Source organism: Protopterus annectens, chromosome 11.part0, assembly GCF_019279795.1.
Source record: "Protopterus annectens isolate FY-2018-M chromosome 11.part0, PAN1.0, whole genome shotgun sequence".
Classification (NCBI taxonomy): Eukaryota; Metazoa; Chordata; order Ceratodontiformes; family Protopteridae; genus Protopterus; species Protopterus annectens.
In genome coordinates this window covers 406228063-406248422 of record NC_056745.1, presented here as the reverse complement: position 1 = coordinate 406248422, position 20360 = coordinate 406228063, and the positions used below count along the sequence as shown (strand labels likewise).

Here is a 20360-nt window from a genome sequence, read left to right as displayed (position 1 = left end):
CACAAAGCCCAGATGAAGATGTAAAGTGATGATCTTAAAAATCGCCTTTATTGAATAAATTTTAACATACTCATACCAATCAAGACCAGACCGGTCACTGCAAAGAAAACTAACACATTTCTATACAGGAACTCACCTGTTTTGAGGTGGGTCAAGGTTTTCCAAATGAAAATTGTCATTTGCAACAATCTCGTGGGCCAAGGTCAAGTTAAACAGATTGCCTGCAGAAGCCATCATTTTGTCAAATGTTATCAGCGCTGGAGGGCTTGCTGTTAGACACAAAACGTAAGCTTATTAGATGACTTATGTCACTGTTTGAGAACTAAGTGAGAGAACAGTTTTGTTAGGATCTTGCCATAATTCAATTATTAATTTTCATTTTTTTTATTGAGGTAAAATCAAATCTGACACTTTGCAGGTTCAGCCCAGGGTGCATGCATAGTAACAAAAGTAAAAGAACATCAAAGGTATAACCTAATTATACAGTACAGCAGCATAGTGTAACATAACAGATGTAAAAAAAAAACACATACATTTACAAGGTTTAAAAAGAATTAGGCTCAGGAGTATACAATGCATAATGCAAGTGTTATAGGTGAAGTAAATAAGGTCCAACCAAAAATGTACACACAGTATACACAAGTATGAAGGAAAATTTTAGCAGTGAAGAGAGTAGAAATTGTAGAACACTAAGAGCTGCAAAAGAAGATCTAATAACAGAAGTGAATATTAGAAATATAGTGGGAATGGATAGGCAGATGGGGAAACAGTGGGACAGTGTGTGTGAGTTTATAAGATGGAGAGGTTAGGAGAGTAAGCAGCCAAGCCCTTCTGAGAGGACTTTACTGCAACAACCATGGGAGTTAGGTGATACAGCCCATGTTCTGATGTATACATTTATATTGTTCAGTTAGGTATTGCTTGAACTTACATCTGAACTCTCTGAAGTCCATGAATTCAGTAAGGTCAGGTGGCAAACACTGCCACAGTTTTGGGCCAAGACCAGAGAAGCTGTGATTTCTGGAAGGATGTTTAGTGGATGCAGTTATATAAGAGTATGGCCATTAGTGGATTGGCTTCTTAGGGTGGAATGTGGGTTGCATGTAGTTAGTCTCACAGTTAGTGGGGGGGGTGGAGTGTTTGAATGTAGGAGTTTTAAGAGAAGACACCCAGGAAGAAGGTTGGCTCTTAATAGGTTCATAGGTTGGTACTAGGCTAACTGCCCTTATGGGCCATTTTTTAAGCTTAGCCAATTACCCCATGTCAGAATCAAACCCTGCACCTTGTGTTTCTAAGGTAAGCACCTTAACAATTAGGCCAACCTCCCACCCCTTCCTTGAATGGAAAACAAATTTGCCTTTTCCAAGGAGCTGCAGTGATATTCATGTCTAGGGGAGTTGGTGATGAAACAGCAGACTTTATTAGAAAGACATTGTAAGTTAGCAGAGTTTTTCTGTAAGGCAGTGGTGAACAGGGGTAGACCATATTCTAGTTGTGCAAGCAAGACACCTTTGCCTACATCTTCTCTAGTAGGTTGTATAAGGAAATGAGATATCTTTTAGGCTCAGAATAGCAGGCAGTTAACTTTGGATCCGACTTTCTGAATGTGGTTTTGGAAGTGGAGGTTGAGGGTCTGGCCAAGACAAATGCAAAAGTTTCTAAATTATGTGATGGCTACAATTAGGTTGTCTAAGTATTTGATATGGGGAAGGCTAGTGGTTTAGCGAGTCTTCTCTTTTTGCCAAACAACATGGATTTCTTTTGTTTAGGGATGAGAAGTTTTTTTTTTTTTTTAATTGAATTATGCCAATTGTTTAGTTGTAGAAGTTTCAGACTGAAGTTAATTTTGGATGATGTCATGAGAAGGGTTAGATCTATAGATAACCATGTCATCAGTGTAAAAGAGGAATTTTAGAGAACATCAACAGGCAGACTATTTTAAAAAAATGAAGAGCAGTATTGGTGCAAGAAATGATTCCGGAGGAATCCCTGAAAGAATGAAGATTATATCTGATAAGGTAAGCCCAGTTTTAACTGTGAAAATTTGGTTCACTAGGAAACTTCTGAATCACTGGGTAGAATCAGAGCTTATACCAATATCTTGTAAGTGGGACAACAGGAAGAAGTGGTCAGCTAGGTCAAAAGCCCAGGTAAGGTCAATGGATACTGCTCCAGTGAGGCTACCTTTACCCATGTCAGTATCCAGAGAGAAGCCATGGTACTTTTACATACCCAAACGCCATGTTGTTTCTATAAAGTAAATGGTATTTGTTGAAGTAAGTGATGATGATTGTAAATGATTTTTCAAACATTTTATTAAGGTTAGGAGTACTGAGACTGGATAGAACTGGGAGACTTTGGAGAGTTTGTGATCTTTTGATTCAGATATGATAAAGGCTGACTTCCAAATAAAGGCATGGCATTGGCTGTGAGGCTAAGGTTGCAGATGTGTTTTGGTGGCGTGACTAAGAAATCTCTACAGTGATAAAGAAACCAAGGGCAGAGGTTATCAGGACCAGATGCAAGGTCTGGGCAATCTCTTCTAGTGGAAGTGCAATTTATTTGCTTGTGATTTTTGGAGAAGTAGAAGAGTGGGAGGTTTTCTGAAGGATTTGGGAAATCTGTGTGGAAGAGGATGCAATGCTCTGCTGTGTAGGAAACTGGAGAATTTTTAAGCAGGTGAAAGGTTTCCAGTAGAGCAAGGAATTCAGCCAAGAGAGAAGACCTCTTTAGGTGGATTTCTGCCAGAAATGCTATTTACCTCATGCCAGAACTGTATGAGTGAGTAAAGGAGGAAAATTTGATTTGATGATCTTAGCTTTATGCCTGCTTGTGGCTTGTTTAATAATGTTCCTTAACGTAGTGTAAGCTGTGGATTGAGATGTTTAAGTACATTTACTGTCACAGTGACAGTCATTTCTTCTGGAATTTCTACCTGCAAGAGACAGATGGTTAACCCAGTTTTCCACAGCTTAACCTTCCCCCTACTGTTTTGGCTAACTCTCTTCCCCTTAAAAACACAATGTCAGTGGTACAAGAGGAGGCATCAGTCAGCAAGGTCAGAGGAAGGACAATGCCTGGTGAGAGAATCTCGGAAAGGTGGGAAATAAGGTGGAAAGGCTTCACACCCTAACTACAGGATGCCCAATGAGGGAAGTAGGGTGAGACGTAGGAGGGAATTGGTACTATAAAAGTGAATACTGAATATGGAATAATAATATAATAATAGGCAAGAGATCACAGGAACATAAGATGCCTAGTTATATCCACAGTTAAGTAGACAAACTTAATAGTTCTTTCTACCCTTATTAAACACTTAATACCTCCTATCTCCCAAATTGAGCAGGAGATGATAATAACCCCGCAATAAATGTGTCAACCCATTCAGTCATCAATACTAGCCTTAAAAAGTAGCCAGAGTAGTATTGTTTTGCCTTGTACTGACAACTTATTCCACAGGTTGGATTTGTGTTGTTTGAAACCTGTCCTTCCAGCAAGTTTTGTTTATGTTTTGCTGTTGTTTTAGGGATCTACTGTGGGTGTTTGTAGAAGCATTGGTTTTGCAAAAAAAACAGAAGGCCAAATAGGATTGGGTCTTTCATGGCTCAAAAATGTACACAAGTCACTCAGAACAGGCAACAGGCTACTGAGTAAAAAGGAAATCGTGCTAATCTTTTGGAATAGTTGATGGCTTTAAGACCTTTAATTTTCTTGGTTAGAAATCTATGGGGCCTTTCCAGTTCAATATGCTGGAATACATACAAAAGCAAACATTATATTCAATGATGCATCTAACAAGGGAAAAACGCAAGTAAAACAAAAAATCCAAAAGGCTCCAAAACCAAAACAAATTCAAGGCAGAAGGTTGCGAGCAGCAACTATTTTATTAAGCACTTTTGTTCCTTATTGGAACTTCATCAGAATATAAAAACAGTTAAGCTACAAAACTTTTATTCCCACATCTGTGAGCAATGACAACACGTCCTTTTATGTTTCAAGAGGGAGCATCTCCAACCATTCCTAAGCAAAGTAGTATCACAATGCCATCTAGTGTTGGGAAGATTTAAGTGCACTTCATCTCAACAGTGTACAATCTTGCAAGCCAGCTAGGATACTGTAAACTTTTGTATCGAACAGATTGTGTTTTTGTGTATATACAAAAAATAGTTTCTGTAAAACATTTTAAATAAAAATCACTATAAAATGAATGTGCAATTCTTTAACCATGTAAACCGTAAACTTTCAGTTAACCGGCACCCATGGGGATTGGTAGATGCCGGACAAATCTAGTTTCTTGTTGTTCGGGAGTTACTATTAAAATTAGGCCCCGACTAATATTGTACCCTATACTATTTGTTTGGTTTGACTTGTTCTCGGGTTAGGGAGAGAGGGAATTTATTCCTACCTTCCTTTTTAAAACTCTAAAGATGTAAGGTATGTTTCTGTGGGTGGGGTGGGGGGGGACAGAAAGTGCAAGACATGGAAATTGTACTATATTTCTTCAATATTTTTTGCCAGTTGCTTAACAGTGCTGGTTGCTTGAGTTCCGGTTAACAGAGAGTTTACTGTATGTTAAAATCATATACATAAAAACTGCTCCAAAAAACCTAAGACATAAAAATAACAACATTCAATGCATGCAACGAGATGGCAAAAATTATTAAAACGAATGGTAGCACAAGAGTACATGCAATGCATGTCATACATAATTTCCCTGAGGAGCTTGAATGGGAGGGAAAAAAATTGTGTGCTAAATATTAAGTTCACATAAATAGCTCTACTTGTTGACATGTTGTGCATTTAAAATGTAAAAAGGGGGCCTTAAAGTGCAAACCTGTAGCGAAGGGGCCAGAGGTATTATTGTACCATTCGTCCCTACCTCTGTTTCATTACCTAGTCAATGCTTTACATTTCAAAATGGGTGCAATGGAACAAGACTCATCAAGTCCAGGCCATCAATTGCCAATACAATTCCCTTAGCTCCATTAACTGTACCCATGGACCTGCCTTCATTCCCTCCTTTAATCCTTCTATAACCACAAACTTAAATGTAGGACTTTCATTGCCCAAAACATGTCTTGCCAAGGCATTATTGGGGTTCCTTTTGCTGATGTTATACTGGTGTTTGTAAATTCTTTCCTTCAACCTACACTCATTTTTACCTATGTAAAACATGGGCACTGTTGGTGTAATAAAATGTAGACTACCCTCCTAGAATCACAGTCGAAATTTGACACAACTTTGAATTCAATGCCTTTAAAAATAAACCTGTCACACATCAGAATGAATTTACATTGGGAACAGAACCCACATTTCTTCATATGACAAACATGATGCATATTTTCCTTAGATGTACATTCCAAAATTTCCTTCAAGTTCTTATCTCTTCTAAATGTAAAACCGGATCTGTAGCCTAACTTCTCTCTCAAAGTGGGATTTTCACAAATAATCAACCATTTTTTTTCAATAACCTGTTTAAGTGTTTTGTGGTCCATATTAAAAGGTAGTTATAACATTCATGGAGTATTGAGATCTGATCAAGTCCCCAGTTATGCCCCCCTCCACTTCAGCCCCTATATCTTGTGCTCTAAAATTTGTTGACCCTCATAAGATAGGTTTATACCATCCAGCATTTCTTCTTCTCATAACCTCCAACTTAAGCTCCTTGAGCAGTTTGTCAGGGTAACCTCTCTTATGGAACATACCCAGTTAAAGTTCACATTCATTGTGGAAGTCCTCATCCATGGTGACCATTCTAGCGGCTCTAACCAGCTGCCCTTTCACCACAGATGTCTTCGGATGGAAGGGGTAGTAGCTGTCGAAATGGAGAAAGGAATTTGAATAAGTGGGTTTTCTAAAAATTGTAGCTATAAATCTGTGGTCATTCCTAGTCTTACTCACGAGGACATCCAGGTAAGATATTTTCTCACATAGAGGGGGCAGGATGACTTCTTGGACTCCTGAAGATATTCCCTTGGTAATTAACTGGGACAGATAAAAGGTATTTCCTGACTGTGGTGGAAACATAATGATCAAATGAGAGAGAGCTGTCCACATAAGTACCAACGTCTCTTATGACCTTCTCAGTCTGAAGAGGAGTACCATTTCTAACATATCAGGGGGGAGCAGATTTTTTTTTCCCAAACTCAGCTATTCTACACTTTTGCATTTAACTTTAGACCATTTTCAGTACACCAGTTATGTGCATACTCCAACCCTTGCCAGAGTACTTTAGTATCAGTAATGAATGGATAATAGTACACAGCTTGCCGTCATCAAACATTGTCAGCCACACTTCTGAGATATTGCCTTGGATGTCTATGAAACAAATTTTAAACAGGACGCGGCCTAGCACATATCTCTGTGACACCCTTCTCATTACAATTTTACACTACTAGCAATTTTTTACAACCTGGGATCTGTTGGATATCCAATTTCCAATCCAGCAAACATCATAAGGATTTACATAACAGTTTGTCTAATTTTTCAATAATTCCAGCATAGGGAATAGTATCAAAGCCTTGGCCAAGTCAAAACATATCTCACCCTTCACAAAACCAAACTGAGTGGGGTCTAGTTCATATAAGTTGCCTATCTATGTCTGCATAAATGACTTCTGCTATGATATGTTCATGGCTTTGCAAATAAGGTTTCTACAGTTATTTATTTTAAGTTCCACTGTGTTCATTCAATGTAATATTTGCTGTTACACTCACCACTTCTGAGAAGACTCTCACATCTTTAAGAACCAAAGGGTGCCTGGCTCTGATTGGCTTACTAAGACAGCAGACCCTGGAGATGGCAACGGCAAAACCTGCCTTGGCCCTGTATGCAAAACCCAAATTGTAATGCTTGCAAAAGGTTTGAACAGAAGAACTGATCACAGCTTCCAAACTAGACTGGCTACTGATGCCCATAATTAAAGCTGTAGTGGTTTTAGTGGAATGGTCCTTGACATGGCCTAGCAGGGGTTCTCCACAGCAGGAGAAGTAAAAACAAATACAGCGAACAAGGCATGTTGGTCAGGTTTGTTTAGGAGTATGCTTCTCTTCTCATCTCTCGTAATGGAAATGAGCAGTTAAGTTGATTTCTGATTTCTTTAGTTCTGTTGGGAAATTAAAGTTCTATTACTTTTGTTCTGGGACTTTGGAGAAAAACAGAAGGTGAATAATCTGATTCAAAGGCAATTCTGACCTTACCTCAAGCATGACAGTAGGATTTGTACAGAGTACCCTTGACTTTATGAAAAATCAAAATGGGCTGTTTGCACACAAGGCCATCTAGCAGAAGTGACAGCTATCAAAAACACCACCTTCCAGGAAAGATAGTTAAATACAGTGGAAGCAGCTGGTTCAGAGAGTGCAGCCTGAGATTTTAAAGTACACAGTTTAGATCCCTTAGTGAGGTAATGTTCCTTTTGGGTGCTACGAGGTGAAGTACCCCTGTAGGAATTGGTTAACTAATAACCGAGAACACAAAGGGTATCTAAAGGCAGACAACCTGATATGACCGAAACATTAACTTTCAAAGAGGCATAAGACAGTCCTGTTTTTGTATAATAGACAGTTGAGAACCAGGGACACATGAGCTTAAAGTTCTCTTCTCTAGGAAAATGGCAGATCTTTGCCATGTTGCTAGGTAGATTTTCATTGTGTTAGGTGTCCTAGCCTCCCTGCCTTGTAATAGAGACTCATCTGAAAACATGTGCCTGGAAAGGATGAGGGCTAAATCATCCAAGCTCACAGTTTTACAGTGCTGAGGGTGGGCTGCAACTAGCCCCCCCACCCCCCAAGTGAAGAGGTCTACTCACTGAGGTAACGCAAGTGGTTCTAGCATTGCAAGATGGAGTAAAAAGGAGTAATTGATATTGTCTGGCCAAAAAGTGTTGCTGGTATCATTTCTGGACTTTAATCCACTCAATATTGCAGAAGATCATGGAGGAAAGGTATAAAATGGAAGGCATAGACTAAAACCATGTTCTAAAATAAATGCCAAGAAATGTATAATGGTATTCTTTGTCGAGCAAGAAGCCCCTTGTAACTCTAACATTGACAACACACCCCTGAAAATTGATCCAGTCATTAGATACCTGGGAACCTATGCAGACAATGAATTACCCTTTGACCACTATGTATCCACTAGTGTAAGAAAGTGTTTTTCATTGCACAGTTTATTACTAAGGGTATAGTTTCCAAGTCCAGGGATGTAATCCTAATTCAGGGAGAACATTTCAGAAGGCCAACCCACTTAGTTTTTGCTCTCCCTCCTTTCCGCTTTCCACTTTACAAAAAAAAAAAAAAAAAAAATTTCTAAGCTTGTTTCCTGCCTTTCCTGTAAGTCATCTAGTCCAGACACAGATCTGCTGTATCCAGAACTGTTTGTAAGCTTCTGAGCCCCCAAGCCTTTCTGTGTTGGAGGGAAGCCTTCTAGTTTAATTTTGTTTCTTAGAACTAGCCATTTTCTAGTTTCATCACTCAAATCTGTTTCTTTGAGCTCAGCACTTGCTCAGAACTCATTGTAAGCACTAAATAAGCTACAAATTACTACAGCACTCAACTTTCCTCACGTGTCTAGAGGAAAACAGTTTTTAGTACTTAATAAATAAGCACCTATCCAGACATGTCTAAGGATCAGCTCCCAGTATTTTCTCCCGTCTACCTGATGAATCTGGGCATCTTGGGGCAATGCAGCAATTGCTTCATGTACACAGACAACCCTCTCCTCCGACCACCCAATACTACGACCTGTGAGAGATGCACTTATATAAAGGAAAATCAGCCAAACCTCTGCACGTACAGCAACTGCATGGCTCAGGAACACCAGAGGAATTAAAAAACATGGTAGAACCAGCAAACAGTGGACAGCAATTCCTTTATTGATGGAAGATGGAGAAAAACAAACCGGTTTCAGCCGTTAGGCCTTCATCAGTGTCTGTGACATACTGGAAAGTATTAAGGTACAACCCAACACCCTCATACTGTGAGACTTCAACTACCCCACCATTAACTGGGAAAACTACTTATGTACCAACACATTTGCACAGCGTTTTTTGGAATTCATAAATTCCAATGCGTTGGATCAAATGATCCAGACCCCCACCAGGGGCAGCAATACCCTAAACCTGGTCTTTACCAACATGGGCGATCGGTGCTCCACACCAGAGGTCAATCCCTTGTTGGTCAGATCAGACCAAAAGCTAATCACCCTAGATATCCACATCCTGCCCCCATCCCTATTAAAGAAACCACTGTAAAAAACTTCTCCAAAGCCCCCTGCCATTAACAAACTCTACAACAGAAGGAAGAAACTGTTGCGAAAAAAAGAGTAAAATCCCAAGACTGGAAAAACTCCCTTGCAATCCTCAGTAAGAAGCTGAGATCCCTCATAAAATCCTCCAAAGCTAGTTACAAAAACAAAATCACCACTGATTCTAAAGACAACCACAAGGGATTCTATAGCTATGTCAAGAATCACAATGGCAACACTCATATCTGCTCAGAGCTACAGCACAATGGCACTAAACATACAGAACCAGCTGATATCGCCAACATCCTGGCAGATAGGTTCAGTGCAAATTTCACCACCTCTCACCCCCGAAAGGGACCATCTCTATATACTGGATGAATGCCAAGTCTCTGTAATCACGGCCACACAGGTGAAAAATGCACTTGCCAAAGCCAAAAATACAACATCCATGGGACCTGACAGCATTCCAGGCTGTGTTCTGCATGAACTACAAACTAAGCTGGCACCCCCACATCCAAGGCTGTGTTCTGCACGAACTACAAACTGAATTGGCACCCCACCCAAGTACCATGTTCAAAGCCTCACTACAGGTTTTGTGCCTACTGAATGGCACACAGCTACCGTGATCCCACTCCACAAGGGGAGATCCACCACAGACCCCAGAAACTACCAACCCATCAGCCTGATGAGTCTGATCTGCAAGGGCATGGAACACATCACCCTGGAAATTATAAACAAAGACACAGGTAACCTGCAAACTCTGGACTCCACCCAGTTTGGGTCTGTGAAAGGTAGATCATGTCTTCTAAACCTGACTGACTTCTTTGAAGCAGTCACCAAAGCCGTGGACGAGGGTCAGGCGGTTCACACAGCCTACCTAGATCTTGCCAAGGCCTTAAACACCATCTCCCATGCTGGTATTGATAAACTCACGAAACTGGACATAAACCCCTATGGCACATGATGGGTGGCCAATTGACTCACGGACAGAACCCACACAGTGAAAGTAGCCAATTCCAAATCCATCTCCAGACCAGTGATAAATGGAGTACCACAGGATTTGGTCCTGGGTCGCCTCCTGTTCGGCATCTACTTCTCTGAAGTCCAAGCCAACACAGAGGGCTTATGACTAACAAAGTTCACAGATGACTGCAAACTGGGGGTAATTATTGAATCCCCTAAGGATGTGGACATTCTACAAAAGGGCCTCGCTGAGACAGATGCCTGGTGTCAAAGCCATGGCCTAAAGCTCAATGCCAAGAAATGCATAGTCATCCCCTTTGGGAAAAACCCTGTGCCAACTACCACATAGGCAGTAGTCCACTCAACACCAAAAGTGTGAAATGAAGACCTAGGGACACAGGTAGACAGTAGTCTCTCCTTTGATAACCACACAGGACTTCCTGACCACTGTGGCTATGTGGCACACCTCATCACAAAAGGTTTCTCATAAGATAAAAAAAAAAAAAAAAAAAAACAACAAGAGGTCATTGTCTCCCTCTATTCAGCCCTCATTAGACCTATTACTGAGTACAACACCCTATTTGGGATGTACCTCACAAGACATTTACAGCAACTGGAAAGACCGCAGAAATACCTCACAAAGAGAATCACTGGCCTCAAACAGATGCCCTATGCAGAAACTCCAGCTCTACTCAGTCGCATATCACCTACTCGGAGGCAATCTCTGCCTAACATACAAAGCTATGTCAAACCCAGAGTTGCTGGACATGCTACACTTGGCAAAATCCCAATCCCTTCCGGTCACACCCTCCAGGGACCTTAACCTTGTCACCACAATAAACAGAACTTGCTGGAGGGATAGGTTCCTGTCCCAGAGACTTCCCATACTCCAAGCTGCCCATTCATGTCAAACAGAGTACCTCATTGGCCCTTTTTAAGAAAAATCAGGACAACTGGATGGGAAATAGGAAATTTACCCCGGGAATCACTTTTGTGGCTCTGCTCGACAAGGGCACAGGTAAATAAATTTTTGGGTGGCTAAAGCCAGGGAATCTTTATGGCTAGGCTTATATAGGCCCTGGGGCTAATAGCCTGGTACCTACCTATGAACTTTGGAACATCAGAGCTCTTGCTACAGCAATGAGCAAGAAAATACACAAACACTCTGGAACCTATTACAGGTGTGTGAGAGATTCAAAATGGGGATGCTTTCTTTTTGCAAAAGATGTGTTGTCTTTCAAGACAAGCATAGCATTGCAAGTCCGTGTGTGTGTGGTGGGGGGTGAGATGCATGTAAAAGGCCCTAGTTAAGGATGGCAGGTTAGTTAATTAGGCTAAGCTAAGTCAGCTTATTGGTTCATAAATTTTGTTTCACTGCTTAATGGGAAAATAAATCTTCAAAACTACAGGGGTGTATTTTCAAGGAATATGAGTTTCAAGGGAAAAAAGTTTACAGTTGCCAAGTTTGTTTTCAATATACATCTATGCAAAACAAATATGAAAACAATCCCCAAAAGTTCTGGCAGGCAATTAACTCACTCCTCCACCTAGGTAAAGCCACAACCCCAGAACCAACAACCAATAACCAAAGCATGAGTATTGCCTCACAAATCAACATCTACTTTATAAACACCATCCTCTCCTTAGTTAAAGGGAACAATTCCACCCCATCGTCTCACAGCAGTTCTTTTGACCTCAAACCTGTCCCAGCTAACACCGTAAGTACGATGCTGAAAAAGCTGAAACTTTTCTTCCTTAGCAACTGACCAACTCCCCAATGAGTACCTCAAACTTTTAGCTGATGCCATAGCTCTGCCCTATCTCCATTCTGGTAAATAGGTCTACAGCAGAACAGTATGTCCCAAAATTATGGAAAATTTCCTACATCACCCCTCTACATAAAGGAAGAACATCAACAGAATTAAACAATTACAGACCCATAGCCCCCCCCCCCATGTCAAAATTCTGGAAAAATGTATACACTTTCAATTACTATAATACCTGCTATCTCACAATATTCTCTCTCCCTCCCAACACGGTTTTAGCCCAAAACATAGCACCACCACAGTCCTAATTAACTTCTCTAACACCATCAACAAACTCAGAAATTCAAACTGACAAGTAGCATCAATCTTCCTAGATATGTGAAAAGCGTTCAACATTGTCTCCCATTAGAAACTCCTTAATACTCTTGCCTCACTAAACCAAAGACTTCCCTCTCCTGGTTCCTAAGCTATCTTTCTGATAGACAACAAGCAGTATGACTTCTTCCTGTCTCAAAAGTATATCACAACTAATCCTCAACCCCCCACAAAAGACACGTTAATGCTACTTACCAGTAACAAACAATCACCTATCACCCCTCCTTTCACCATTCTCTCAGCAAACACCACAGTCATCCAACCAGTTAAGCATATAAAACTCCTTGGCATGACTATAGACAACAAACTCAGATTTGACCAACATACAGCCATCACAATTAAGAAAGTTCACTTCAAACTTGGCTCACTGTACAGAAGCAAGCCATTCCCCACCGATACCAGACTAGCCATATCCGGACCCTTCCACGTCTCTATGCTCCTTTATGCTTTCCCCCTCTTTACACACTTAAAAAAATCAGACAATCAAACTGGAAATGTGCTACAACAAAATAGCCCACTTCACATAATGTCCTACATAAATTAAAACGGCTTGAGCTACCTAGCCTTCTCCAGCTCTCCCAACTTAAATTCACATACAATATCATCTTCCATCCCAACAACTGCACATCCCTCAAGGAACCTTTTGTTCCCTACTCATGCCCACGAAGTCTAAGATCTGCAGACAGAAACTTTCTCACAGTAAACAAAGCTACCAACACTCACAGTGAAGCCCTATTCTCAAATCAGATAGCCAAATTATGGCTCTCTCTACCCCATACCCTCCAAAACACTCCCAAATCTACCAGTTTCAAACAACTACTATTTGAACATCTATCCAAAAACTGGCACTGCTCCTGCACCAGACCTGACTGACAAGATATCTATACTTCTCTCATCACACTGTCCATGCCTTACCTCATTTTCTCCCTCCCCTCAGTGTTATTATTACTAAAAAAAATTATACATAAAACGTACATATACACACAGACACACACACACACAGACACACACACACACACACACACACACACACACACACACACACACACACACACACACACACACACACACGTATATATGTAGGAAATCTCATTTGTTCATAACTATTATTTAATATGTACACAGTACTAATTTTATTTTTATCACAGCAATCTTTACAGAAATAATTGTGTTTTTCTTTTTGAACCCGTATCTACTAGAAAACTATATTGAATACTCTTGTGTAGACTAAGTAGTTGATGTGAATTCTGCATCTTACTATATGCATACTATTGTACTATCCAATTATTGTATTTTGCTTATATTTCTGTGGAGCTTTTCACCCCAGGCCTCCACTGACAATGGGCTTCTGGCTCAGACGGACTTTCCCGGTAAACAAATGTAAATAAATAAATATGCAACTGTTTTGTTAGCAAATGGCCATCAGTGTGTGTGCTACAGTATTTCAAAGCAGTTTTAGTAGCACAACAGGTGGCATACTTGCCTTTGGCGCAGAAGGCTGTAGATTCTACTGCCATACCATGTAGATAAGATTGCTGGGTGGGAGGGTGGGGGGGTTGCACTCTCAAATGTGTCATTCTTTGAATGAGATGTTAAACCGAGGTCCCATCTGTCTCTGTTAATGGTATGGGCTGCAAGACCTTTTATATCCACCGGAGTTATCAAAAAGAGTAGGGGGAAATTCCCCAGTGCTCTGGCCAAATTTCTCCTAGTAGTAAAAATACCACCAAGGTTCTCCCCCTGAAAAGAAGTTACTAGCCTAGTGGGACTAACGTGGTCAACAAAGGATATTTAATTAAAAATTTTAAATGAAATCCATATCTCTGTGTTCATTTCAAAACTAAAGAAAAAAAAACATTCCTACTGACAGTTTTGAGCCGTGTCTATGGCAACTGGAGGGGAGAATAGGACACCAGAATGGTTGTGCAGGGGGAGGATCTGATCTATTCCCTGCCTAGGGCCCCATTTGACCATGATCTTGCTCTGTCAATGGGTGAACGTAAAGTGGAAAGTTTGTAAATCCAGTGCACAATGGCATAATTTTGTATTACCATTCTGGTTACCCAACCACTGCAATGGGTCATAAGTTACCAGGATAGAGAGTCTGCCTAAGTGGCACAAGTTTAGGTCAATAAAATACCTACTTCACAGCCAAACATTCATCTCAACAGTCAAGTATTTTTCTCAGTAATGCATATCTTTCCAATAATATAGCACACAGTGTGCTCCTCATCCTGAATATTCTGGATTAATACACCTCCCATTCCTACTCCTATGCAACCATAAACAAAAGTAAATTCCTTAGTAAAACCAGGAGTTCAAAATGTGATATTCTTTGCAATGAATTAAATGTTCTAGCTGCCTCAAGAGTCGCTGCATCTCGATAGGAGCTTTTCTTCAAGTACTAATGGCAAAATTACATAGCATTTTTCTACAGTACAAAGTTAATCCAAGGACAGCCTTCACTTGGTCTTTTAGTGGAGGATGCTGTTCATTTTTATAGCCTCTGTTTTTTCTAGTTGTAGTTTTATTACCCTTTTTCCTGTAAGGTACCCCAAGTATTTGACCTCCATCACACGTTTACTTTTCCTACCATTCACAGTTAAGGATGTCTTGTCTTATAGACTAACACAACATGTAGTTTAGTTAAAGTTCAGTTGTAATGGGTGAACACATCATTAGGTAATTCATACTTCTCAACCTCCAAGTGCAGAAATATCTGGGCAAAGCCAAAAATAATGGGGGCAAAGCCAAAAATAATGGGGGCAAAGACTCAAAATCAGGGACAATTTTTAAATACTGTTCATATGAGCTTAGGGAGTTGCTAGAATAACAGGATTTACAATGGCATGCATTTACTGAAAGATATGACATCTGAAACTCAAATGTATGTCATTACTTAGTCAATCCTTGAAGACTTGCCAGAAAATCACAAATTTTGCGAGGAACAGCTAAAAAATGAGATACAAATCTGGACATTATACAAAAATTTGGACAGTTGAGAGGTATGTAACAGCACATTTTGAATACATGAAAACTCCTCCAATGGACCACCATGGCTAAAAAGGAACAAATGGCTATTTAATTTCCCAAGTTAAATTTCACATAAAAATGCCAATAAAAACAGGAATGCTTTAATAGATCTAAGTGCTTTTGTCTTCTAACCAAAGATTTCTTCAAAGATAAAAAACATCAAATATCACATGCGTTAATTAATCCAATTTGTCACTAGCCAATCAAAATATTACATAGATCGAGCATCATAATTACAAGTAAAAAAATCTCTAATATAAAAGTCAAGCCATTTGTATATAAATTTATAATAAAACATTTTATACTCTACCAATAAAAACATATATTTTTCCCAAAAAACAAACATATCAATTCAATATAGCAGCCTTATGTTTAAGAATACAATTCAGAGATAACACGTCATTCAGCCCTGATTTATTTGTAGCATTTAACTGTAACTGCCACTTTAATTCTTCTGTTCAAGAAGCAAATCATTACTGCCACCCCCATCAGAGATGTTAACACTGTCAATAAAAAAAAAATAAAAACCTTTTAACACTTGGGCAAAACAATATGTGTTTAAACAGTGGATTAATAGATTAACGTACAAATGTTCGTATATGCGCTCTTTGAGCATCCTGGTCGTTTTGCCTACATAGAATTCGGGGCAGAAAGTACATGATGCCAGGGATACTACCATTTTTGTTTTACAATACATGTACACATAAGCATTTTGTCATAACCTTCCACAATGACATACGGTTCATCATCAATACAATTTACAATATTTAAACCACCACATTTCATCATCTTTGATTGACTAATACCTCTTTTATTAAAGTTGTTTTTTCAAAGATTTTTTTTAAGTTATGTCATCTGCTATATGTGATCTTAATGTGCACCTAGTACTTTTTATATTCTGCTGTAAAAACAGTGTCCCAAGTATTATTTAATATTTTCCTAAGTGCAGGTTCTTGCTAATTACAATTAATAATCATGGCGCCCATCTTGTCACAGTTACTATCTCTTCCTACCATAGAAGCGTCATCACTTTGTGTGATTATGTTGTTACCTAGAATGGGAGCATATCTCTCTTTTCCACCTCTATGGACTTCATCCTTAACTACTTCCACCAAAGAAATAGGGTCATTTCTTTCAAAAAACATATTGCATAATTTATCTGTCTCACTGTCAAAGGTCACTTCTAATCATACCAGTCTGGAAAGATGAACAATCTGGCCTTTAAAAATATTTCTTCTTTGATCGAAAGGATGGCTGCTGTTATAATGTAACAATGAATTAGAATACGTGCCCTTTCTATATATATTTGAGATGTACCTTCTATGAACATAATCCTTTGATACTGTAAGGTCCAATTAGTTAATTGAATTATTACCACTGGAAAATGTGAACCTTAAATAACTTGTAGATATATTCAGTTTAGATAGAAAATCATTAAAAATTGATAGATCATCAGCCCACAAAATTAGTATGTCTAACACATTTTGAAAATGTGGGGAGGTAAAGACCTTACTGTGTTCCCCATCAGCAAGCACTAGGTTAGCATACATGGGTGCACATCTAGCTCCCATAGCAACCCCTGTCACTTGATGGTAATATTCGCTCGCCATCAAGATAACCATAATTGCTCTTTACACCATTTCCAAAACTCCATAATATTAACATCTCATTAGAAGTTTTTGATTTGTCTTTCAATAGCCTGTTTTGAAAATGCTGCCAACCAACATCGTGTGGAAAAATGAAAACAAATTAATCACGTCAACAGTAATAAATATAGCATTCTCTTTGAAAGGAGTAGAATTCAATAAATGCCACAAGTTAAAAAGAATATGTCTTTCCTTTTCAATATGGACATCAACGTACATAGCCAGAGGTTCGGTTTTGACTTGCTGGTTAAAACTATTGGTTGTGTGTGTGTGTGTGTGTGTGTGTGTGTGTGTGTGTGTGGGGGTTGGAGATTCTTCTGGACTTTTGGTATTACAAAAAATTGCAGGAACCACCGGTTTATCGGTTTATCCACTCTTACAAATTCAAATACTTCATTGGACATAAATCCTTGATTCACCAAATCTTCCAAACAAAAATCTACTTTTGTATATGCCATGTTAATCTCATTTCTAATACTTGTTATATATGTGGTAGTATCTGTTAATAAGTCCAACATTTTACAAGTATACATAAAAAAAAATCCACGATACTGCTCCCCCACCCTTATCTGGTTTCATGACTCATATCTTTGTTGTCTTTGATCTGATATAGCAACTTTCTTTCTTCAGTTGCTAAATTGTCAGTACCTTTCCTAGAATGTTTCAATTCTTCTTCTTCTTTCGCATTTTCCGAGGTAGGGGTCGCCACAGCAGATCACCCGTCCGCTCATGATTGGCAGTGGAGTTTTACAGTGTCAAGTTGCCAGCCCGACACCCAACCTTAAACATCTAAAATTACTTAGACAAATTCTTTCAAATACAGACACTATTGGACAACTAGGTGGCATAGACGTACTTTTCTTCTTTAAACTGACTGGTGTATAGGTAGGAAGAGAATTACCAAAGAACATGATCAAATTAAGCTGCTTACATACAGTTTAAAATGAACCAGCAATTGAACAATGTCCTGCTTAAACAAAGGAATAAACTTAAATCCCTTTTTAAATAAGAGAGACATGTCTGTCTTCTAAAGAAAAGGACTGCAGTTAAAAACTTTGAACCTTTCACTCACTATAATCTTACAATTTAGAAACTAAACAAACATCAGAAAATTTCCCCATTTAATTTCTCTTTTTGCTCCTCTCCTTTTTTGTCCATCTTGGTTGTTTGGGAGTATTCAGTTGCTGATTCCCAAAAGGGAGGCTCTGCAAAACGTCTCGTAGAACATCTTTGCTCATTTGTTAAAAAAAAAATCATCATTACAACCAAAGGGTCACATCTCAGTTGTAGTGAAGGGGCTAGTGTTTAGTTCATGTGCAGTCTCTTGCCCCTTTTATTAAAGGCTCCAAATACTTTACTATGATTAAACTCCTTAGGTTTTACACAAGCATGATTTCCATCGCACTCCTGCTGGTCTTGAAGGAGTTTTTTCTGTTTTCTAATTTTGTTCTTTTTAACTAAATTATCAACTCTGTTAAACACCTTTAAATACTCTTGTTTAAGATAAAAAAAGATAAGTCAGGTTAGAGACTTGTACTCACCTGAAAAATCTCTATAAACTGAATTCTCTGCTCATTATCAGCAATAAGTAACCTCATAAGTTCAATTTCCATCTGATCAAGTAAGTCAATCAAGTCTTGATGTAAGGGAGAATTAATGTTGAGGCCAGCAGGGTATTTCCAAAATCTGAGCCCCTTTGGCACTCTTAAATTTTATACACTCTTGACAAATAAATATTATCGAATTGCAAGTCCATATATTTCATTAAGTTCTGTTCAAAGAGCTTAACCTGAGAAGTAAGAGTACCTTTAACAGAGGGCACAGTCATTTTAAAGTCAGGATTAATAAACCCTGCTTAAAGGTCAAACTGCATACCTCTGTCTAAGGGATTTATATACAATTATTTTTCCCTTGATCTCAGGTTTTGAAAAAAAAAAAAAAAAAAAAAAAAAAAAGAGATGAATAGCCTGGCTAAGTAATTTTGAACTGGTATTAGGCTTACGGTGGTGGTGCTACGGTAGCGTTGTCGCCTCACAGTAAGACGCTGTCTGGTTCGATTTTCAGCTAAAGCGTCTTCTGCATGGAGACATGCGTGAATGGGCGTACCTTCGTTGAAGGTTATGCATCAGGGCTGGTAACTCGGCACGTAAAAATCAACTACCAATCATTAGCGGACTGGAGTTCCGCTGTGGCGACCCCTAACTGGGAAAAGCCGAAAGACACAAATTAGGCTTACATTAAGGATCTGTTATTAAGGTAACCCTGTCCTTACAATAAATAAGATGGGGTGAATCACCATAAGGGCTTGTGACTCTCAGTTACTCTTCTTGGAGAAGTCAGAGCAATGAGTAAAGCTTGTTTCCAAGACAGGAACTTCAAAATAGCCTGACAATCAGATTCCAAGGATGACAGTGCAATTTATCCAAACACAAATTAAGATTCTAAGAGGAAATCACTAGTGTCCTACATAGATGGATATATAACAACCCTTTTCAAAAACTGCTTCACTTGAGGTAGGGTAGAAATGGAAAGGGTGAAATCTCAAGGCAGACTAGCAGATATGGCCCATAGGAGGAAGCACCCAAATGGCTCTCTACTGAATTGGTTTATGGTGGGCACACCAAGCTCCTGTAAGGTGATCATTATATCACCCCAGTCATCTACAACAAAGTTCAAAGACCTCATCTCAAACGTATTCCTACCAAACAAAGCAAATGCATCCACACAAATAAGGTCAATCTAAATCATCACAAAATCCATCTAGATAGGACAATTACCTCTTTCAACTTTAATCAGGTCTACAGTGATTTCTAACAGTACCAACCTTTCCGCTAGGCACTCGCTCACCGATGGAGGTTTTCCTACCTACCTCACTAATTTCAAATAGTTAGCCCCTCTTTGTTCTTTAATGTCTCAGTCATTTCATGTAACAAGCATACTTTCCACTTCAGGACAATATAAATGAAAGAACTTTGCAAACTACTAGATAAGTTTCCCTCAGAAGGTCTAAAGAAAATTCCACTCCTGCATTCCATCTTTTAGACTCACAGTCCCAACAACTGCCATATCCTTTACTCACATCTTTACCATTTTCAAGTCTGCAGGTACAGTAGCAACACTTCAAGAAAACATCCATAACCCTACTGCCAAAAGTTTCCAATCTGGCAGACCGACAAGACTAACATTTTAATGCCAAAATTAACAGCTTTTCTTACCTTCAGGCCCATCTATGACCACATTATTTAACATATTAAATAAACATGGTAATCTGGTCAAGGTGCAGCATGGATTTGAGAAAGGCTTCTGACAGCAATGCGTATGGCAACACCCA

The 20360-nt window shown here is 39.2% G+C and overlaps 1 protein-coding gene across 1 annotated transcript in view; it reads right to left on the bottom strand.

Moving 5' to 3' along the window:
* TCP11L2 (t-complex 11 like 2) overlaps positions 1-20360 on the bottom strand; it is a 613826-nt gene that overhangs the window by 526574 nt on the left and 66892 nt on the right. The window contains exon 3 of the mRNA XM_044087900.1: positions 137-269. Coding sequence (XP_043943835.1) covers positions 137-269 — 133 coding nt within the window. The remainder of the gene's footprint in view (positions 1-136; positions 270-20360) is intronic.